The sequence below is a fragment of the Tachypleus tridentatus genome, chromosome 2 (assembly GCF_004210375.1).
Source record: "Tachypleus tridentatus isolate NWPU-2018 chromosome 2, ASM421037v1, whole genome shotgun sequence".
NCBI classification, from domain to species: domain Eukaryota; kingdom Metazoa; phylum Arthropoda; class Merostomata; order Xiphosura; family Limulidae; genus Tachypleus; species Tachypleus tridentatus.
This window is the reverse complement of record NC_134826.1, coordinates 135,442,180-135,467,374: the sequence shown is the minus strand read 5'-3', so window position 1 is coordinate 135,467,374 and position 25,195 is coordinate 135,442,180. Positions and strand designations below refer to the sequence as shown.

The following is a 25,195-nucleotide window of genomic DNA, read 5'->3' as shown; positions in this document are numbered from 1 at the left end:
CCATGGCTGCAAGGGCAAACGTTTTATGTGACAGGGATTCAAACCCACGACCCTTGGATTACGAGTTGAGTGCCTTAACCACCTGGCCGTTCTGGGCATAACATATTCATACATTCCACTAAAACCTTGCAACATCTTATGTATATATGTATAAGAAATATGGGATTATAATTAAAATTGTTTCTCCAATACAGGGTTGGTCCAATGAACTGATTCTATTCACAATCAGTTAATCAAATAAACAACAAGCATTTTAAAAAATGAGATTTTTGAAGCACATACATTATTGCAACCATTGTTGGTTTTGTAAAAATTTGAAAGTAGCTTAAACCAGACAGGGTCTTAAACCCACAACTTTTGAAAAGCATACCAAAGCACAAGGTTCCATTTAGGTAAATCAAAACAGCTCCCAGATCAGGGCACAAACTTAGTATTCCTAGTATTTTCATGGGTTATGAACAGATTGTTAAAATGATAATTATTCTAAAGGTTAACATATATATAACCTATCAAATTGTCCTAGAAAAGTTTAAAATGGCTCCCAGGTTAGAACCTCAACCTACAGAGGGGCCCATAAGTCCCTACCCATCCATATATTATCATGTTATATTCAATAATGCATGTATTATAATTTTTTCTTTTTTTTCAGAGAAATATGGCTGATTTAAGCCCATTTACACTTGAAAATGTCTCACAGAAAATGGTGTCGCATAATATTATGCAGCGATAATGACGGACAGCACACAGATACACTGGATACATAAGATATGTGGATGGGTAGGGACTTATGGGCCACCCTGTAGTACTTCTGTGCAGCACAACTTATCACAGGATACAAAGACATTATTAAATGCATCTGCCAAATCAGGATAATAATTGAGGAGTTGATATAATGTAACACTTAAAAGAATTCTTGTAAAAACTGTAATGATTAACTTTTCAAGTTCTCTGTCTGTGTTTACACACACCTTCTATAAATTACAGTTTTTTGCTCACATACTAGTATAATTAGTTATATTGTTATGTTTTACTTGACTCAAGCTTGTTAAAAAAATTGAACACATGTTTGTAGATGTAGCAACTTAGAATGTAGTTCATCTAGTGAGCTTATGTTTCTCTGAATGATTCTTTGTAGAAAGTAGTCAATTCTATCATGTGTAACATTTAGTGACTGTGTATTATGTCACAACTATTATTGCTGGTTACAACATGTACATTTAAAATAACTAGTTTATTTTCATAAATGATGATGCATTAAAACTGATGAAAAACAAACCAAGAGTGGGAATTACTACATGTGACATGAAGAACTTGTCACACACACCCAAAATTAAATCAGTCGAGTTAAAAAAATTCCACATTAAGGAGCAAAGTTAATTTGAAATTTCAACAACATATATTATAACCACATTTTCAAGCATAATAGAGAAGCAACTTAAAAATCTCTTAATGCATAACACTAAGCACCACTGTAAATTCTATATGATCGTTTGAAATACCTAAGAAAACTAAGTCAATGAATAATGGCATGTTGTCAACATACCTGAAGGTTTTGATAAAGTAACTAAGAAAGTGGCAGCTCAGAGCACATAAAAAAGTGAAATGGATTATTTCCAGTTTGATATATTGCACAATTCCTATTGTTCTAAGTTATGTCTTCAGTGTTTTAAATTAACTGTTTAGTAGAGGGAGCTGCTAATCATGATGATAATGCTAGATCTAGAAAGATTATAATAAATATCATAATGATGTAGTTACTTAACATTCCATAGAATTTTAACAAATAAAAATATATTACGAATATAAATAAGTAGTGTGTGAAAATCTGACAAGTTTTTCAATTCATTGTTAGACAGTGAGTGTTATCATGTCTGTTCAGTCACTCATTCAGTTAGCAAGGAAATTCAGTAAGTGAACTTTATGATTAAAGTGCAGATAGATCACAGTGAAAATGATGCTTGTAACCTATGATGCCTACAACTTGTGTGAAAAGTGAATTTATCATGTAGATAATGTTTTTGAAAAAATGAGTTAATTTATTATCACTGTGTGGGTGGACTTCACATTATTTTCACCAAATAATTTGGCTGAACTCACCCAATGATAGAATATGTCATAAAACTGGTGTCAAAAGTGGGATTATTTTGGTCAAAATAAAATAGAATTCTAACTGATTTTCAAGATGATGATAACTAAGGTACATAGCAAGATTGTAAATCTGTTGTAAATGATGAAAGTGTAGAAAGAAATGATGATAAAAAAAAGTTATAAAACTAAACCATGATGAAGAAGAATTAAACAGAAAATCAGAAGAATACAATGAAGATGTAGAAGAAGAACAAGAAGAAAGACAGAGAAAATTAGAAAAACAAGAAAATTAAATAAAATAAAGTCAAGAAAAATGAAAATTAGAAGAAAGTCACGACATTCAAAGCAGAATTAAGAGAAAACACATGACTAAAGACAAGATTTATGAAGCTATTACAGATGTACAATGGGACGAAACTAAGACTGAAAAACAGAAAAAGGCATCAAAGTACATAAAGAATGTAATAACAAAGACTGTTATGACAAAACTGAAGAAACACAAAAACAGATTACCAAGGTAGAACAAAACATCAGTGACAGAGTAAAAGATCTGGAAAATGTCAACCTTAAACTAAGTACACATCTCTCTGTATATTCCCTAAAAAATTCAACCTAAAATACCATTTATTACAAAATTTGGAATAGGAGAAGCTATTTGGTCTAAACCTATTAACACCATTGCTGTGCCAACTGTCAATGCAGGATATTCCTGGATTATTATAACCATGTGACTAAGAAATCCACTTCCAATATTTGGCTAGCCACTTCAGCAAAATCATTCAATGAGAATAATAATTTGTTGAATATAATCAGTTAATTAGCTCAACAATTACTTGATTAATAAATTCCATTAATTGTCCAGCCCTAGTGGCTAATGTCTTATGAAACCTTAACAAAGGAAACGCTAACCCCAAACCTACAGTTTTAATATATAGTTATCTGTGTGCTAAAACCATTTTTAAACAAGTCAAACATATCATTACTACTGATAAGCTAGTCACACGCTAAATTTGCCATATATATCTTGTGTTAAAATTATCACTACTAATAATGATAAAAAATAGCCTTACGAAAATATTAAGTGCTTGTAAAACAATACCTACATATGTTATTAAGTTTTAAAAATACAATGTACAAAAGTATAGTAACTTGGATTTGCTTTAATTTAAAAATATCACATTTATCTGAGATAACATTTATTTATAACTACTTAAAATACGTTTATCACATTAGTCAACTGGTAAAGGTCAAAACAAACACCTTTAATCATATTTCAAATAATTACATTTAGTACTACAAGTTATTTTGTGAGTCTTACACCTTTCTTAATGAATATCCTAAACTGTAAAAATTAAGCCTATCATTACCCAAAGTAAAATGAGTAAAATAGCCATGGTAACAATGTGGAACATGAAACAAGAGTTGTCCTTTCATGTTTTAGTGTTTGGTAAACTAAAACATAAAAGTTACTACAAACTATTCTCAGTTCCATAGCATAAAAATAACAATATAAAATATTAACATCAAAAATAAATATTACACCTACCTCAGCCTAAGTTTTGTACTACCTTATAGTAAACCAGTTTAAAGTAAAATATGGATATAAAGTAATGAACTGTAATTTTATATGGTCTTAATTCTCATAATTATTACTTGGAAACTTAACACCAACAAATAAAATAAAATAATCAGGAATTTCCAGAGTTTACAGTGAAATGTGTTTTTAAATCCTCTGATAGTATCTTATTTCACTCCTTCAAATAACTATGATAAATAAATATTTTACTAAAGCCAGGTGTTTCACCCAAGCGTTTTTGAAACTATTTCTCATCAACTGTATTAATATTTTAAAAGAAACAACAAAAAACTCTTCCACATTTTAAAGAAGACTTACTTATTATACATGACATCTAATTTCCTTCTTCATTACCAAAATATTAGTGAAAAGTCGTTTACTGTTACTGCTCTATTTCCTTTCTCCATTACAAAGCTTCCATTTGATATCTTAAAGGTTTAATAATACACATAAGTATTTTTATGCTTCACATAAACATAACAAAATACAACTTTAAAGTCAGATTGATCTTTTGAGCGGAGAAAATTTCAAAGCCCATCATGTATCGTTTCTGTTGCACAGCTACACATCAAACTGTGATAGTGTTAGTTCAGTTCGAAATCTTGTATCCTCAGCTTTGTTAAAAAAAAACAAAAAAACAGTAAAGGCTGATATTATAAAACTGTAAAGTGATTTGTTGCCAAAGGTAAGATCTCATCTAAAGTATTTTAAGGTTTAGTAGGAATATATGAAATACACTAAAATCCAACTCAGTTTCCAATAGAAAATTAACATTTTCCATACCAGAAAATGTATTTCTGTTAAATACTCACTTCTTAACTCAGATTTTCTGTCAGAGGTTTGCATGCCATAAGCCTTGAGGCAATTTCCAGTTAATTTTACATGTATTGGGCCACTGTATAATGATGTCATTATATTACCCAAGACCTCCACTGCTAGGAGAGTGACACATCTACATCTGTACTAACTTTTTCAGTGCATTTGCTCTCACAGTTCTTCATTCTTTAATAAGAAAAGTAAGAAAATATGTGTAAAAAGTGGGGAGGATGAGTAAGAATGTATGAAGAGGTAAAAATATACTGGAAATACATTTTCAGGTTAGGAAAATAAGATGATAACTTGTCTCCCACACAGATTAGCTGGGATTCTATGTTAGTATAGTGGAGAGACCAATGCATACTTTATCTAAATGAACACCTTTCAGAAAACACCAGAATTATCCTCATAGGGTGTGACACTCAATGGCAGGAATTCCAAAGGAGCATACCCATGCAAGACCACCTCTCTTATCGTCCAGAGTATACCCTTCAACAACATAGAATGGAAGAGGCACAGAAGTCAAATCTGGGTCACAGGAATGGTTGTAGTTTCACCAGTCTCTATGGGCTCAATGCCCACTGTGGAAGAAGGGTATGTGAGACATACATCACAGATGTGTATGGAGTATTCACCTAAACTCCACCTTCAGAATCTATGGAAATTATACCAATTGTATGAGGAGAGCACACTTGTTATTTAGTAAGGCCTGGTGTTGAGTATGTCATCTTGATTCTGATGGCTGCAGAAGGAGAAGGATGTGTGGGATATATATGTCTCTTGATTCTGATGGCTGCAGAAGGAGAAGGATGTGTGGGATATATATGTCATCTTGATTCTGATGGCTGCAGAAGGAGAAGGATGTGTGGGATATATATGTCATCTTGATTCTGATGGCTGCAGAAGGAGAAGGATGTGTGGGATATATATGTCTCTTGATTCTGATGGCTGCAGAAGGAGAAGGATGTGTGGGATATATATGTCTCTTGATTCTGATGGCTGCAGAAGGAGAAGGATGTGTGGGATATATATGTCTCTTGATTCTGATGGCTGCAGAAGGAGAAGGATGTGTGGGATATATATGTCATCTTGATTCTGATGGCTGCAGAAGGAGAAGGATGTATAATGAGTTCTTACCTCTACTCAACTGAACAGACTTTATAGAGTAGACTGTCTGCAAGAAGAAGGCACTGCATTAAGTGCTGTTGGTCCATATGTAGTACATGATCATCTCAACTTTACTGAACAGGCTTAAGCTCCATGTTAAGGGCATTTGTGGCATGTGTGACTATCTTCTTTATATAGTACTATACCAAAGACGTCACTATTGCCCCACTTCATACTATATTATCACCCCTTATTCTAGCCCAAGCAGGGACAGTTATTCCACAATCCACTACCAAAACAACTGGCTGCTGGTAACTGGCAATGGTCTCCCATGCTCCATTCGAGGAAGGATGGAAGATTCATACTGCTTAAACTTAAAGAAGGTGCTCAGATCCCCATAACTCACCAAAGATCTAACTCAGTTTCCAATATTGGATTGGACAATAAGATGAATATAGATATATAAACATATATATGAAAAGGATAACTCAAGAGGTTTTACAGAACACCCCATTTCAGAATGGACACATGTAGAATAGATTTTGGGCAAGTATACCCTGAGAGGTAACACTAGTCACCCAATAGATTCCTATGTAACAAAAGATAGATTCTGAAAAAAAAAATACTATATATTATTCTCAAATACGAGTGTGACTAAAGAATGGTACCTGTGGAAGATGAAAATAATCAGAAGATAACATTACCAGAAGGTCTAGAGAAGAAGATGCATATATAGAGCATGTCCACATGCCTGCCTGTAGGTGCTCTTCTAAAGACCAACAAAAGAGAGATGTAAGGGAATGATAAAAGTGACAAATTGAATGTATAAAATGGAAATAGTCTGTGAGCATACACATCCCAAAAAGAATATGTCAATGGGCCCATCCTTTAAGAGAAAAAGAAAAGAGGGCCATGGAAAAAGAGGAGTCTTATTATAATGACAGACAAAGGTGGGACCTTGTAAATTAAGGGGTTTGTGATATGGTACATCAAACAGCCCATGAAGGCACATAAGTTAAGCCAGGTGCAAATGGTCCAATAGGTGAGAGAAAAAAGAAAGAAAGAAATGGAAGAGAAGTACTGTGTACCTCTTAAGTAGTCAAAGTCTGAAAAGGAAAAGAACAGTCTTGGGAGAAGAAAAGGTAACTGTAGTGAAAAAGAGTATGAGAAGCATCTCAAGGAATACTGGTAGTCGAACAAGAGAAGCAGGAGAAAACAAGTCATGACAGAAATCGAATTTGAAATCTATGAAGTCAGTAGCTCAAATGGGGCATGCACAATATTGTACAAAACCTTACTGAGGTCTCTTTCAGGCAATAAGGACTAAAGAGAACAAAGGAGTTCCAGAAAGAACAAGGTAAGAAACTTCTTGGTACTAAGAAAGGAGAAATGCTATGGATACAGACACAATGAGATAAAAAAAAGGCATAAATGTGGTACACAGAAATACTGCCATGAGGAAAGGGTGTGACAGAAGGACCAGTGAGAAAAGAATCTTCTACAAATGGTCAGAGACTAATACAGTGTAATAATGGTAAGAATGTTATGAGAATAATTCCATATTAACAGAAAGTCTGGTCCTCAAGGTAACAGGGTGGGCAAATTCCATGCATGAGAATGAAGAAAGGATATTCCTATATGAATAAGGGAAGTTTAAGATTGAGAAGGGAAAGAGAATGGGAATCATGAGAACGGGAATGAGGAATTGAAATGTCAAGCAATGCGAGAGGTGCCAACATTAGAACCATAGAATAAGTAAATCTGTAAATCTTAGGTTCAGAGGGAGGAGAAGAACAAGAGAGTAGGAATAGGGGAAGAAATAATACTAGGCCTAGCTGAAAATTAACAACCATAACCTAAGAATAGAGAAATTATTGCCATAAGAGAGGAAATCCAGAGGCGAGACAATGTTAAAATCACCCAAGATGAGTGTGCCCACCTAAATTTAATCCCCACAGAAGATCTGGGGAGCAATATTATTCCACTGGAAAAAAAGAAAAATTGGATCAGAAAAATATAGGTAATACCTGAAATAAGCAGGTCCTGAAATAGGAACCATCAGGATGATTGTAGCAGGAAAAAGCCATGAAAAGGGCTGAATAGAATATGAGTAATTGAATCATCAGTAGAAACAAGAATAGGATCACATCTGGCAAAGAGTGAGAAGGCCTAGCACACTGAAGTGGGGTGAGCTCTGTTTCAATGTTCAAATGTCAAAACTCCCGTTATCATCAAAAAATGCACTTCAGTCAGAAAGAAAAGCATTGAAGAAGAGAGAGATCTGATTTCAGTAATTCATGATGATGAGAAACTCACTTAAAGTAGAAACGTATTCTGAAGATAACTGGTATGGGTATTAAAACTTTAATTAAACTCAAATACAGAACAATGTTTTGACCTTCTTAGATAATCTTTAGGTTAACATAAAAGCATTGATTACAATGCTCAGTGACAACTAAAATATCAGTTTCTTCAAATTATGATTGAATTAATTAATGTCACAAGAATAATCGAGTTACTGTTTTTTAACATTCCAACTATACAGTAATCAAAATATTACCATTATGATTTCTCATTACTATTTTTGATTAATTTAAATTTTGTCAGCTTAATCTCGTAATGTCACAACTCATAAAATAATCAGCTAGTTAGAAATAGAGTTTATGATTATTACTAGTTTTAAATATTCCAATCATTTAAATAATGGAAATATTGCCATCATGATTGTTTGTTGTTAAGTACAAAACTAAAACATGGAATATTTGGAATTTTTGCCCATCGTGGATAAAGATTTATAGCACTATAATATTTTTTTCATTAGTTTACATTGCTCACTTTTCTATTGTGTTTAGCCATCTTATGAAAATTAATAATTGCTTAAATGTAAAGCTAGTGATTCAGTCAGTTATACTGATTAGTGTAAAGTAAATTAACTAATTAATCAAAATTAGGATTAAGTTGATTTACACAAGAATAATCAACTAATTGAAATTAGGATTTTCAATTACTGCTGCTATCAATTATTCCAACAACCCCAAAAATCAATATTCTGATATATATATATATCAAAATAATGTTTACATATTATTAAGTAAAGAGCTAAATAACAGAGTGCCTATGTTCTAACTAACTGTTTTGAAACAACTTTTGTTTGTTTGTTTTTTTACTCCAAATTTGTTCAGCTTCTAGGATGGGAAGGATTTTGTCTTTCAAGGGTATCAGGTTTAATTTCATTTCCATGAAACTTGTTCACCCTTATGGCAAAGTTACTGAGGTTATCTGCTATTTTTACTAATTTTAAAGTACTGAAAAAGGGGTGTCTGGAAGCACCCACCAACAACTTTAATTGATTCTTGAACTATTGAAGAGAGAAAAAACAACTAACTGGCTGGCAGCACCTGTCTCCATTGTTTTTTTTTTTCTTTGTACATATCATGGCTGTAAAAACACTATGCTAATTGGTTAATCAAATTAAATAAATATCACTTACTGACCACCTCCAGTTGTAGTTAATGACCTCAGTGATTAAATAATTAATAAATCCCACTGATTGTCCAACTGTAGCTTTTATGCAAAGTTCACATAATATAACAGTTTTTACTGATATGGAGATACGTGTGTTTGAGGAAAATACAGTCAATTTTACACATGTTCTGTATTTATTGATTGCAAATTTTGTCTAGTATATATAACTTATATAAGAGACAAAATTAGAAAATTCTGGCACTATTTATGAGTACAAGGCAGAAGTATAAAAACTCGTGTATAGCGTAGCATGTCATATGTAAACACAAATGTATATGTTTGTGATTCTGATAAAATAAGCTAGTCACTAAGTAGCAATATTATGAGCACATTAATAGATGTCGCATTTTGTTAAATACCCACATTCAGTGTAGTGTGTGCACGGATATGTTTTTCAGATCTCTTCACATTATTCAGATTACAAAAACTAAACAAGAAACTACACAACCCATGCTTTATATTATCCACTATTTCTAGTACAAAATATACTTTCTACAACAAAAAATCATCTAAACTACTGCAAGACCCCAAATTTAGCAAAATGAGTTAATAAATGCATATCAGAAAACACTTATTCTTGGGAAGTAATAATGGTAAGACAGTCAAACAACCGTAACATTAGTGCAAAGAAATAACGAAACACACCTCAAATATTACTTACAAGTAATTAGATTAATTACATTCGAGTCACAATCTAGACACATACACAAGTCTAATAAAATATAAAATCATCAAATTAATACGTCAAGCAATGTCGTTTATTTAATACACAACACACAAAACTTTAGAAATGGTAATAAAAGGGCCGAAACTACGTAAACTAACATGTCATCTATTTTTCTTTTGCTAAGACAGTTAAGTAATGGTGACAGTAAATAACATTAGACCAGTGATGAACAATAGTATTCCATATCTGATTATTAAATTTTTTAAACTATAATTCACTGTGGTGATGAAACAAAAGGTTCCTATTTATCAAGTTTGGAATACTATTGAAACTATATAAAGAAATGTTCTAAACAAAAAGAACCTAGTGATTAAAAATATTTACAATTCTTGCAATATAAAATTATATAACATATTTCACAGTTGTTTTTTTTTGGAGGTTTTTTTATAGATTGTTCAAGCAGAGTATTCGTGATGAAACTTTGTAGAATGGACGGCAACTGGCTGTTCTGAAGACACAAGTGCAGAGGACGATGTTTTAAAAGTCTTCCGCCTTTCATCTTCAGATGAAACGGCGTTCTCTACACTCGTGTCTCCAGAACAGCCAGTTACTGTCCATTCTACAAAGTTCCATCATATTTAACAGTTATTATGTTTGGGTACTGTTTAAAAAGAAGTAAAAAACTAAGACTTCTTTCTGCCTTAAACCAACGCCAATCGATCAATACCTTTTGTACCTAATGTCTCTAACATATTTTAAAATCTGTCGTTCTTAAAGGTATGAAAACATTTATTGATTTAATGTCACCAGCAATAACAACTGCCAGGGCAAAAACATTTTAATAAAAATACACAAAGTATTAGAAAATGTTAATTTTATATTAAAACATAGATGTACTAAACATTTATTTGGGTAGAACGTAATAAACAAAATCCATGTTAAATTATAGGGACACAATCATCGGAGAATTCTATGTAAACACACTTACATCAGAGACAGGGGAACCTGACTTTACATGCTGTCCATGCACTACATCATGCTCCTTGGATACTCTATCTTCATGCACCAAGTTGGGGATGTTGTTAGGTTTTACAATTTTTTCATCTTGGATGTTATCAGAACAAAGTTTCTTTTGTTCTATAATCTCTGTATATTTTGACATCTCATCACAATCGGTCTCTGCTTCATCTGATATTACGTTGCATTCTATTTTCCCGTTATCTGGGAGTACATCATTTTCTATCACTGCATCTCTTAGAACCACATCATACTTAATCTCTACTTCTTTTGGGATCACATCATGTTCAATCTCTACTGTCCTTGGTGCAACATCATCATCTAATTCTACTTTTGGGATCACATTATGTTCAGTCTCTTCGGTCCTTGGTGTAACATTATCATCTAATTCAATATCTTTTGGGATCACATCATGTTCAATCTCTACTGTCCTTGGTGTTACATCATCATCTAATTCAATATCTTTTGGGATCACATTATGTTCAGTCTCTTCGGTCCTTGGTGTAACATTATCATCTAATTCAATATCTTTTGGGATCACATCATGTTCAATCTCTACTTTACTTGGTGTTACATCGTCATCTAATTTTACTTCTTTTGGGTTCTTATCATCTTCAATTTCTACTTCTCTTTCAGTTATATCATGCTGATTATCTGTTTTGTTATTTAAGTATGAATTATAGTCCTTGTTTTCTGTTTCCTTCATCAATGATATGTCATTTGTGTCGCTTGCATGCTTAAAATTATTCTTATCAAATTCTAAGTCTTCTGTTAATCTCATAACTTTATGTTCATGTGGACATGATTCGTTATATAGACCTACTGATGTGTTCTGTTCAACACTACGGCAATTTTCATATAAGTTTAATACTCTGTATTCTTTACTATCAATGTTATTATGTGTGAGTAAATGTTTTTCAGCATCCTGTGTATAATAATTATCTTCAATCATGCAATTAGTGGTTTTTGCAGTAGTTCTTAAGATAGTGTTGACCAGAGAATCATCTGGTTCAGTGTTAGTGATTGTATCAGTTTCAATAAGTGACTTAACATCTTTATTTTCAAAGTCTGCACATTGAATCATATCTTCTGTTCTTTGCACCGTAAGCCAGCCTTCAGGATACGTTTTAGTTATTGACTCTTTTTGAAAATGTTTAGTTTTAGTCACATTTGAATGTGAGTCTGGTAAGTCAAGATCATATTCCAAACCTGATCCAGAGATGAAGAATTTTTGTTCATCACCTGATGAATCACATTCATCTCTGTTTTCAAGTAATAAATTCCCTTTGGACTCAATAGCTGAAAGTTGTAACCTATTGTGAGTTTCAGCTAATGTATTCTGTGTGTTCAGATCATGTTCATTATGATCTTTAAATCGAACTGATCTGTGTAATTTTTTTGAACCTCCTGTTCTCCCTGATCACCTGCAGTTCCATTGGTGGTAAAGCTTTCAAAATCATCATCCTTGAATTCAAAGCGCAAAGGATCAAAATCTAAAGATATTGGACTATTTAGCAACTTAGTAGGATCAGGTGACGTAGGAGCATGGTTACTTACAGAGCCATCACCCATGTCTGTCAGGGTCTTCACTCTTGACATGGTTTTCCTGTATAAAATTTAGTAAATGTTAATAAGAATGAATGGAAGGAAATTTGGGCAGTTTTCTATTTAACTTTCGACTTTTACAATTACAGAGATCAAGTGTGATACAAAGTAGATATTATAAAAAACTTTATATACAGAATATACATTAAAGCAAATAATTAGTAATGATAGATGTAGGCGAATTTAACAGAAGATTAAAAGTTATATTAAATAAGGTAATGTATTTGTACAATACAAATATGGCAATATAATATGATACGTAAAAACGTAAAAAAAAATGCTTAGCCAACAGTATCCATATTGACTATTTACACATTGTACTTAAAGAAATATGTAATGCATTTAAATATATAGGTTGCCCCCGTCAGTTACCATTGTAAAATGCCCGACATGGCTAGGTGGTTAAAGCACTCGACTCGTAATCCGAAGGTTGCGAGTTCGAATCCCCATATAACTTACTATGCTCGCCCTTTCAGCCGTGGGGGCGTTATAATGTTCAGTCAATCCCACTAGGCGTTGGTAACAGAGTAGCCCAAGCGCTGGCGGTGAGTGGTGATGACTAGCTGCCTTCCCACGTGTGGTTTTGCGCGAAATTAAAACAAACCAAACAATTGTAAAACTGAGAATATTAAAACTGTTATACCTTTTTTCTTACAGATTGTTTTAGGTAATGGCCCTGTGCACTTGTAAGTATGTAAAACTTATCTAAAATTAGTGTGTATACATACAACCAATGGCAACAAATTTAGATGTATTTCTGAAGTAGAAGCAAAAAGATTAAAGTGCGTATCATTATTCGCGCAATCGGAAATTTAAACATCCAGTATTTTCAGGTAGATTTCACAAATGTTTGTCTTACTTTGTAAAGTAGCTGTGATAGTGTGGAATATAAGTAATGAATTATTATCCAACAAGCAGAAAAAATAATTTATGAATGATGAACAGATAGATATCTTAAGCTATATAAGCAGTTAGATGTATGTGTATATAATTCTACAATATTTTCTTACTTTCTATAGTAACCAATTTAATATAATGTAAAAGAATGTTAATTTTTAGCTATGTGTATTTTTTAATAAGTTATTCCATGTATTAGTTTTTACACGTTCCAACATACTAGTTAGAATTGATTTCATTGTTGCTTCTCATGTTTTTAATGAGTTTGTGAAGATTATTAGCCTACAAAATGATCAAACAAGTTTCTCCGCAACTGTGGAGTCATTGCCAGATATCTTAGTAATATGAGAATTAACATTATGTAATGGCCAGATCAATCACCAGACATTAATCCGGCAGAAAAATTTATGGACTGAGTTAATCTGATTAATGAAAGATCAAAAACCATACTTGGCAGACGAACTTTATGAGGTAGTCAATCAATCAGGAATATCTACATAAACTCATTGAAATCATGTCACATCGATAACACGCAGTACTGAAACCCAAGAGAATTCCAACTAAATATTAACTTGTGAAACTGGTTTGTGTTATTTTTATGTTCGATTTCTGCAGAGAAACTTGTTTGATAATTTTCTAGGCCAATTGGAATAAGATGATCTTAGAAACTACAGCATGTTCACACATTTTTATGACAAAATGTAACAGTGTTCGAATTAGAATTTAAGATCATATTTGAGCATATCTCTTCGACTGCATTCTAGAAACGTGAAGTTTTTATATATATTTTTATGTTATCTAAAAAACGATATAACAAATTAACAACAGTTTCAAGGGTGGCCGCATTTTTTTCTCAACCACCTGTACATAATGTTGTGAATTTAGCAGATAAGTTATTTTGAGACGCTGTTGCAAATAGGATTTTAAGTTGTATCTACAGAAATATTGAATACGAGTCTAAATAAATTATAATTTCATTGTACAGGTTATTGGCTAGGCCACATTTAGAAAATGTTGTTCAGTCTTGGGCTCGTTATCCTAGGAAATACATTTAACTGTTGTAAATGGGTTTAAAAGAAGGTGATTGGTTGTCATATGAGAAGAGGTTAAGATCTCTAAAATTGTTTTCCCTTGAAAAAGAAAGAGTTAGAGTGAATCTGAATGAGGTTTAAAAGATTGTAAAGGGAAATGATAATGTTGGTTCATCATTTTTTTCCCCATAATGATCAGTATGAACAGTAGGACTAGGCGCACAAATACAAATGTTGGCAAGTTAGGAACGATCTTTAGCTAAAACAATTTTATTTTTCTAACAGTGGTTGGCTTTTGGAATGGGTTGCTTTTGGAAGTTGTGCAAGCAGTAAATTAAAGTGAGTTTAGGAGAAAGCGAGATAACTATATTGATAATAAGGGCTGGCTTTAAAACTTTTGTTTTTTTTAATTTATTTAATAGTTGTAGTTTAGTTTACAATATGAAACAGCTAATATGGACCACTAGGTCCCTTGTTCTTAAACATTATGACGTGTTATGTATTAATTCTGATTTTCTCTTCTACTTTTCCAAGACACCAACTGAAGATTCTAGGCAACACGAAACAAAAGTGAGACATAAGCCCTGATGGCCAGTGCCTAGCGATGCTTTTGATTTCAGTGTGTTTTTTACGTGAATGTTTGGAATAATTTTCAAGAGAAAACCACAACTATGAAAAGTGTAGAAATTTAACATGTATTTACACAGCATCTTGACTTTCTAAAACCCTGGAGAGAAACAAAATATTTCTTTTCCTCTCTTTCAAGAACTTTAATGTTTTTAAAATATATTTTCGGAATTGGTTTTTTAAAAAAACGCAACTTTTGAAATATGTCTACAAATTCTAAGGGCATCTTATAATATTTTGGAGTTTTCTTACTTATGTTTCTAGATAATAAACTTGAATACATATGTTGAAAAATTGTGTTTCTTTAAAAGAGCTATTAAGTTAAAGTTTTCTAGAATGATTTCTATTTCTGTCGTTCTTGAGTCATCATTCGGTTTGTAAAATGTTTCACGACACCAGAGATCATGCAGTGTCGTCCAAAAGTAACAGAGAATGTTATAAATAGTTCTTTCTGCTAAAACGTCCTAAACTTACTTCCTACGTTTATTTCACAATACCTCTTATGTTTTAAACCTACCAAGAATGCTTAATGTATTCATAGTAGGGTTACATGAATTTCGCAGTTTCTTAATCAGAACATTGCACTTATGTCTCTTTTTATTATGTATGTATTATGTAACTTAATTTAATCGGACTAAGAATAAATATCAAATGTCAGCAGTTACAGAACTGTGCTCGAAATTCAAAGTTTAAATTAATATCTTTAAAGAATATATCATATCCGGCAGGCATTACATTATATAAATGATTGTAATTCATTTTCTCTTTCGAGCACTTTAGTGCTTTCTAAAACGATTTTCGGGTAAGTTTCAAAGGATTGGTTTGTTTTGAATATCGCTCAAAGCTACACGAGGGTTATCTGCGCTTGACGTCCCTAATTTAGCAGTATAAGATTATAGGAAACGCAGATAGTCATCATCACCCACCGCTAACTTTTGGTCTACTCTTTTACCAACGAATAGTAGGATTAACCGTCACATTATAACGCCCCCACGGGTGAAATGGCGAGCATGTTTGGTGTAATGCAGGTTCCAACCTGCGACCCTCGTATTACGAGTCGAGTGCTTTAACCACCCAGCCTTGCTGGACCTGTTATCAGTATAATTGCACAACGTCATTTAATGGATATATAAGCCCAATCGATTTTCAAAAACACTTTTACGTCATTTCTGAAGTAAATTATAATTTATACAAAAAAACTGGACTTAATTCTAAGCAGCGACTGTCAATTTTCGTTTCGCAGTGCCAATCTCAGTTATCTAAACTTGGTTTTTAGCATTGTAAGTCTGTGGACATTACTCTATTCGTGATCGATATACTAAAAAGCGCGAGAAGGTACATATTATACATGCATGCCTAACAAGGCTGTTATTTGCTGCTTTAATAAATTACAGAAAATCGCACCATTCATTCTGGCTACTTATTTAACACAAATAATAGGTACTTATAATAGCAAATTATTACAATTTGAATTTAAACTGATTTATGTAGTACTTGAACAATTTCTGCCATAATATTCTGATCCTACTGTTTCTATCAATCTGCCTTTGTTTAGTTGTTATTGCCCAAGACTTTGAAAAGTCACAACGTAGGATACCATTTGGATGACCAGAAAAAATGGCAAGATAATGTTGCAGAGGTCGCCTTTGATGTTGGTATAGGAGAAAAAGAATGGTCTAAGATTATATAGGATAGATGGAGACACATTATGTCGGCCTGGCATGGCCAAGTGTGTTAAGGCGTTCGACTTGTTATCCAAGCGTCGCGGATTCGAATCCTGGTCGCACAAAACATGCTCGCCCTTTCAGTCGTGAGGGCAATATTATGTGACGGTCAATCCCACTATTCGTTGGTAAAAGAGTAGCCCAAGGGTTGGAGGAGAGTGGTGATGACTAGCGTCCTTCCCTCTAGTCTTACACTGCTAAATTAGGGATGGCTAGCGCAAATAGCCCTCGAGTAGTTTTGCGCGAAATTCAAAAACAAAAAAACACATCACGGCAGCAACCAGAAGTTGACAGACCCGGATACTCTAAGAGTGTGAGTGTATTGTTACAGATGCCTTTTTACTTTTAAACTAATTATAATGACCAAGAGTACGTTACAAAAATTAAACTTACGACCAACAGGGAAAACGTTTCTTCATCTGCTATGAAGTTAAACACAAAAGACACACACTAATCAGTTGTAAATGGTGATCTCACATTTTAAATTTCATTCTATAATTTTTGAAGCTCTATTATCAGAAATTTTCAAATAAGTAACAATCATAAACATAGATATATGCATATCATTCTGAATTGTAATGAATCATATGAAAAACGTATGAAGGACTAAACATGGATTATATATATATCTTCACATTATAAAGTTTTAACATGTCCTGATTTGTTATATGTTTTAAAAGACTGAATAACTCCTAAAATACTATATTTCTCAGTCGTGAAGTTTGTGGACAAGTATTGATGTAAATACACCTCTATCTCTGTGATAAATCTTACATGTGCTTCCAAAGGAAAACTAGTTCAGTCCAGACTACAGCTCGCTACAAAATTTCAGTAATATCTTTGGAAATTTGCCATCTGTCGTCACGTTCTAGATATGTGCCAAACACTTCTTTTGACCCGGCTACATTTAACGCCCCCCTAGTGATAGACTTTCATTTACAGTTATATATTTGTGTCAGCTTATAACAGAGCTAAAAATATCTTGAATATACACAATGTTTGAAAATGGTTGTCCAAGTAAGCACAGTGCTGTTAAATAATCAGTGATGTCGAGAAAACCCACTTGTAGAGAAATATGTATGCAAAAACGGCTCGTTTGGGTTGAGAAAATATTTTACATAGAAACAACGTTTCGACCTTCTTCGGTCACCGTCAGGTTCACAAAGAAAGAAAGAGGTAACTGACCGGAAGCTGACCACATGTTTGGAGGGGGTTGTGTAACTGAGTGTCGGAATGTAGAGGGAATTTTACTTCCCAGGTAAAATTAAAAATTTATATTTTCAGGAAACACCTAAAAACAACATCTTAAACGAATTTTCTCACAAAACCATCAACATAATTTCACAAAACAGAAAGCTTAAAAAACAATCTTATAAAAAGAGACATTAATTCCATTAAAAAACCTAAAACAAGACAAAAACATAAAAATTCTAAAAGCAGATAAAGGTAACGCTATAGTCATAATGAACACGAATGAATACATCCAAAAAATGAAGAATATCCTATCAGACACTAATAAATTTAAACCAATACACACAAATTCAACAAAGACACACGAGACTCAACTAAACAAATTACTACTAAAAATGGAAAAAACCAACACAATTTCACAAACACTTTATTCCTACCTACGTAAAACCGACTCACGCACACCACAAATATACGGCATCCCCAAACCTCATAAACCAGATTGTCCATTTCGACCAATAATGTCCACATATGAATCGTTTAATTACAATCTTGGTAAATACATAGCATGGGCATTCTCCAAATATGTAACATCAGCCAGCTCATTCATCAAAGATTCTTTTAATTTCAAGTTTAATCTAAATCAACTTGATCATAAAGCCTTAATGGTCAGTTTCGATGCTATATCCCTCTTTACAGAAGTTCCAACCACTGAAGCCTACAAGATAGCCTTAGAACTCTATATCCGAGACCCTAACCCAACTATGGACGTTCCCAGCAACCAATTAGCAACCTTCATAGAATTCACCACGATAAAGACAAACTTCATGTTCAACAACCACAGCTATATACAAACAAATGGCCTAAGCATGGGCAACCCAGTATCACAAGTTCTAGCCAATATTTTTATAACATGACACAAGTTGAAACACAAGCAATTAACACAGCATTACATCCACCACTATACTGGTACAGATATGTAGATGACATGGTTGCGGGATTCAGATCTACAGAACACACACTTAATTTTTTCAATCACATTAATTCTATACATCCCAATATTAACTTCACATGTGAACAGGAAGAAAGCAATCAAATATCATTTCTTAACCTCAAAATTACAAGAACCGACACACAATTCAAAACAGAAATCCACCGAAAAATCACCCATACTGGACTATACATTCCTTGGGACTCAGCACATGAAACAAAACAAAAACTCAACATACTAAGAAACCAAATAAACACAGCCATAAAACTATGCTCACCAGATAAAATTAACGATGAATTAGACAAAATAAAACAATACTTCATCAACATCAATAAGTTTCCCCCACAAACCGTAGAAAACATTATACGCACACACCTAGACAGAAAGCAAAATCAACCAACAAAAGTAAATATATCTCACGAATCAAAAAATCACGAAATCATATACTGCTGCATACCATATATTCCCGACATTAGCAGAAATATAACCAACATTTGGCAAAAACTAGTAACAAAATATGACATTCCAATTAATACCAAATTTATTCAAAAACCAGGCACAAAACTGAGGTCTATTCTGTGCAAAAACTACACTGACAAACACCACACCAACATTATTTACAAAATACAATGTGATAACTGCCACGACTTCTATATTGGAGAAACAAGTAGAAAAATGGAAATCGGATTCAAAGAACATAAAAAGTCACCTTCACACGTTTTCGAACACTGCAAGTCAAATAAACACAACATAACCATAGAAAACACTCAAATACTAAATAAAGAAACAAACATAAACAAACGCAAAATTAAAGAAGCCTTACTTATACAACAACTTAAACCCAAAATAAACCAATATAAAGGAACGCCTTTATACCTATATTAAATATAATAAAATAAAATTATATATTCAAACATCTAACACCGCCCTCTACATTCCGACACTCAGTTACACAACCCCTTCCAAACCTGTGGTCAGCTTCCGGTCAGTTACCTCTTTCTTTCTTTGTGAACCTGACGATGACCGAAGAAGGTCGAAACGTTGTTCGCTCTTCTACGTAAAATATTTTCTCAACCCAAACGAGCCGTTTTTGCATACATAGTGCTGTTAAATGTTGACATGCAACCCACGTTTATTTATTAACGAAACAAACAGCATAAGTTATACCTAACATGTAGAAGAACTCGGTGGTCACAGATCACTAATGAAAATATAGTGTGCAGAACACGCACACTGTGTGAGAAATATAGAAAGCAAGATATATAAATGAGCAAACGTGAGTCATAGTGTCGTATATCAGTAAAATTGAAGTAAGAAACATTTGCACAATAAATATGTAAAACCACATTTGAGACTCGGAGGTGTTTCTGAATGCCTAAAAGTGCTACGCATAGGCACGGGAATTTTCAGCGTGATCGTGATTTTCAAGGCACCAACTGGGGATTCGGGGCACAAGCCCAGAGTACAAGTGCTTAGCGATGCTTCTGTTGAAACTTGCACCAGATATTTGAAACATAACATTCGAAACTCACCAACTGTTATGATATATAGTTACATAACATTCGGAACTCAAAACTCACCAACTAGTTACGAGGTGACTAAATTCTCCACACCCGCTTAAAAAATGTCGAATCAGTGCTGAACCGTCTTCGTATATGTTGTTATCAGGCCTTATCAGACTTTCCGTGTGAAATGACCACTGCTAACATACTTTGTCAACAACATATATACTGTCGAATATTTTAAACTTGATAAATAACTTCTTCATCTTAAAGGGTTTGATTTCAACCTAAACAGGCGCGGCATGGCCAAGTGGTTAAGGCACTCGACTCGTAATCCGAAGATCGCGGGTTCAAATCCACCTCAAACCAAACATGCTCGTCCTTTCAGCCGTAGAGGCGTTATAATGTTATAATCCTATTATTCGTTAGTAACAGCGTAGCCCAAAAGGTGGTAATGACTAGCTGCCTTCTCTCTAGTCTTACACTGCTAAATTAGGGATGGCTAGCGCAGATAGTCCTCGAGTAGATTTGCGCGAAATTCAAAACAAACCAAACATAAGGCATGTCATCTTAATTTGCCCCCGCTGGTACAGCGGTAAGTCTACGGATTTTCAACGCTGAAATCAGGGGTTCGATTCCCCTCGGTGGGCTCAGCAGATAGCCCGATGTGGCTTTGTTATAAAAAAACACACATTCTTATGTAAGCTAATTAAGATGTGTGTGTGTTTTCTTATAGCAAAGCCATATCGGGCTATCTGCTGAGCCCACCGAAGGGAATTGAACCCCTAATTTTAACGTTGTAAATTCATAGACTTACCGCTGTACTAGCGGGGGACAATTTAGATAAGAACATATAAATAAGCCTTATTACTTTTAATTTACCAATAAACTTCAGCTAATTATTATTATAATAACTCCTAAACTTATGCAGACTGATATTAGAAATAAAGTTATTCTCAAACAATTGATAATATAAATTGCACTCAACCACTACTATGTGTGTTATATCGCAGTCGGCCTGAAGAACCCTGGTGTTTGACGAAAGGCCTCGTCGGTACTTGATACAGGGTAGTTAACCTATTAGTATACATTTTTCTTTGCCTTCACCTAAGAATTTATTACTTATATTTTGTTTTACCACTTGTCACTGAGTTATATTGATTTTGAGGACACTGGACAATGGCAAATCGTAAAAAAAAGAGAGATTAGTTTTCTACAAGTGGGGGAGTATAGATTATAGGTATGATGCTAACAATTGTCTTTTACTCATTACAGTGAATCTCCATTTATATAGAATGTTGGTTTGAACTAATTATCCATTGTTGGTTTGAACTGATAATCCATTATATATGTGTGGCTGTGTCAGTATCACTCACCTAGAGTTTGGCTTGCTGGATTACATGTGTGGCTGTGTTAGTATCACTCACCTAGAGTTTGGCTTGCTGGATTACATGTGTGGCTGTGTTATTATCCCTCACCCACAGTTTGGCTGGCTGGATTACATGTGTGGCTGTGTTAGTATCCCTCACCCACAGTTTGGCTGGCTGGATTACGGTAACATTTTGGTATGGTAACTGCCTAACAATGTACAAAGGCTATTTTGTTCTGAAATCATGTCCGAGAAGGGGAACACAAAGTGAAATAGAGCACATTTCTTGTCTTTATAGTCTCTTGACTGTGTTTGTTTAGAATTCTGCACAAAGCTACACATTGGGCTATGTGTGCTCTGCCTGCCCACCACGGGTATCAAAACCCGGTTTTTAGCGAAGTGAGTCCGCAGGCTTACCGCTGTGTCACTAGGAAGCATTTAGAATGTTCATTTATAGACACAAGTATTAAATCAGTAAATTAAGTCAGTTATTATCTTCTACAAAACAAGGTGTGAAGTTAGCATCTAATGATGTCATTAGGGATTTAATAATAAAAGAAAGAAGGGTAGGGGTGTTGTGCACCGCTCTGACACCTGAAACTTGGGCTGAGTCGCGACATCCCAGAAACTAAAAAATGTACGTAAAAGAAAAACTATTCAGTTTACACCTGAAATTAATTATCTTTCATAGCCAAAGATCATTTATCTCAGCTGTTTGTGTTGGCAGGATAGGAGGTGTGAAAGACATTATAAAAATCAAGCTTTTTAATATTATAGTGCAGTTAGGAAGAAAGTAGGTTTAATAAAATAGGCGATTTTAATGTTAGTGATTTTTATTTGGTGAATTGTTATTTGATTTTTATTGCCTTGCTGTTTAATTCAAAGTTCGGTTGCCTGTTTTCTCTCGCTGTTACCTCGAACAATTATAATTAGGGTTGAAAATACTCACGTGACTTTAAATGGATTCAGGAAGGTTAAAATTATCCGTTGAGATAATTTAGCAGTGTAAAATTAGAGGGAAAGCAGTTAGCCATCACTACTCACCGCCTTCTCTCGGGCTACTCTTTTACCAACGAATAGTGGGATTGACCATCACATTATAACGCTCCTACTGCTGAAATGGCGAGCACGTTTGGTGTGACAGGGATTCGAATGCCTTAACGACCTGGCCATGCCGGGTCCACCACTGATGAAGAGCAGCATTATCTAACATTGTTCGTTTTGCTTCCTTAACGGATACCCTCAGTTAGGCTTAACGACAATATTAATTTTCTCAGTTTATATGTATGGTGTTTTTGTATGCTCAACACAATGAATTTATACAAATGCAGAGATGGCTATTATTAATCCTACAAAACTAGTGCAAACAAGATAGTAGACATTTACATTATTCCTACATGACAGCGCAGAAACACAGTGTAGTAAAATGTTAATAGACAAAATAAAGATAAACACGTTAATTCTTGCCTGTTCTATTCCACATGGATGATGTAATTGCCAACTCTACTATATTGTTTTAATTGTTTTTGAAAGATTGATATTTGCCATCCCTAATTTTACTTCATTTTTATGTAGTTTTTGTTTACTTTTTTGCTTATTTTATCAATGCACTGTCTAGGTAGAGATAGGAAAGTTGTATTTGTAATAAAGTTCTAAGTACAATGAAGTCCCGATACAAATATTTATTATCTATCTATTACAGGCTGACAATTCCTGTTTCACCTTATATATTTTTTTGAAGAAACACCAAATATTTGTAAAAAAAGCTAACTTCAAGAGGTAATGAATGCATCGTTTACTCTAGAATTATGATTTCCTTTTAATTACTTATAGGCCCGAAATGGCCAGGTGGGTTAAGGCGTTCGACTCGTAATCCGAAGGTCGCGGATTCGAATCCCCATCACACCAAACATACTCGCCCTTTCAGTCTTGGGGGCGTTATAATGTGACGGTCAATTCCACTATCCGTTGGTAAAAGAGTAACCCGAGAGATGGCGGTGAGTGGTGATGGCTAACTGCCTTCCCTCTAATGATCTAATCTTACACTGTTAAATTGGAAACGACTAGCGCAGGTAGCCCTGGTGTAGCTTTGCGCGAAATTCCAAAACAATCAAACAATAATTACTTAGAGTTTTAATAATACTAATAACAGCGGATAGTTCGCTTGAAACTACGTCACCTCAGTGACATTCGTTAAGACCAGTGTTTTGGTTTGTGAATTACCATGTAATAAATAAAGAAACAGAAGAAAGAAGAACAAGTGTTTCAAATGTCTGTAATATTTACAGACATTCATAGAACTTGTGACTTAGTTACCACATAAATATCGTTAAAAATAGAAACTCTGTTTAGTATCGTAAAATTCTGATGACCTGTTGAGAAGATATTTGAAATACCAATTCGATGAACAACCCAAGCCATCCTTACACAGGTAACGCTATCTTCTGCTTCATAGCAGATTTGATATACCAAACGAGTCATTGGTGAACGGGTGATGACTAGTCCTACGCAATTTCATAGTATTATTAGTGTAATTAATATTAAAATAAGAAGACATATACTTCTAAAACAAATCGGTCAACACCAAGATATTTCCACCGCTCTTAAAATGGTCACACCATCATCATTTGCCGCTGACTTGTGTCGCGTCCCTCAGGTTCATACATGTGTTTTTAACCTTTCTAACATTTGTAGTTGATCGATTACAGTGCTACAATCTTACTTTACTTGGTATTCTGTCATAATTTGCCACAGCGTTTCCTGTATCAAAAGTCCTAAAACCTGATAACACTATATTATGTGAAATGCACTAAGCTTCTTTTACCGATAATGATAGATAAATGTTCCAGATTCAGTTGGTTAATTCTATGTTCCGTATGGCCCATCAGTGGCAGAAAAAACTAGATGATTGCAAACTTCTTAGACATACAACCTTCACATATTCCTATACTGGAATTTTGTGAAAATCTTTATGCTTGCAAGTTTTCTTCATCATGATCCAGGATATGATTCATAATAGAGATCGTGAGGAATCGCAGAACCCTTATCGAACTTTCGGGCAAAAAGCCCCTTAAACAGTAAATACACAGTTCAAACAACACTTCAAAACGTTTAATATTGACTGCTAAGGTTTTGAACGTGTGAAAATGCACGAAACAACACGCATGTTAGCCTTATAAGGTAAAGAAAATCAACTCGAAACGGCTCGTTTATAATAATTATTATTATTCTCTTGCAGTCCACAACATAAACAGCTAAATATATTTTACCCAAACCTGTTCTAGAATATTATCTAAGGTACCACGAAGGTTGTAAAGATATAATTCTGGTGTAAACGATGTTATCAGTACCCCTTTAAGTTCGCTTTCTTACAGTTATCTGTTGTTCCCTTAGAAACCTAAACACAGGAGAAACGGGAATTACCAACAAACAACAGATCAACATTAGTCAGTGATGTCGAGAAAC

General features: G+C 33.9%; 1 protein-coding gene across 10 annotated transcripts in view; it reads right to left on the bottom strand.

Annotated features, from left to right (window-relative positions):
• The window catches only part of LOC143245191 (uncharacterized), a 129,721-nt gene that overhangs the window by 51,743 nt on the left and 52,783 nt on the right, over positions 1 to 25,195 (bottom strand). For 6 of the 10 annotated variants that reach the window (XM_076491236.1, XM_076491239.1, XM_076491237.1 and 3 more), the window contains exon 2: positions 10,768 to 12,402. In XM_076491236.1, the coding sequence (XP_076347351.1) occupies positions 10,768 to 11,880 (1,113 nt within the window). In that variant the 5' untranslated portion in view covers positions 11,881 to 12,402. The remainder of the gene's footprint in view (positions 1 to 10,767; positions 12,403 to 25,195) is intronic. The other 4 variants (XM_076491245.1, XM_076491242.1, XM_076491244.1 and 1 more) reach the window with 1 other exon arrangement.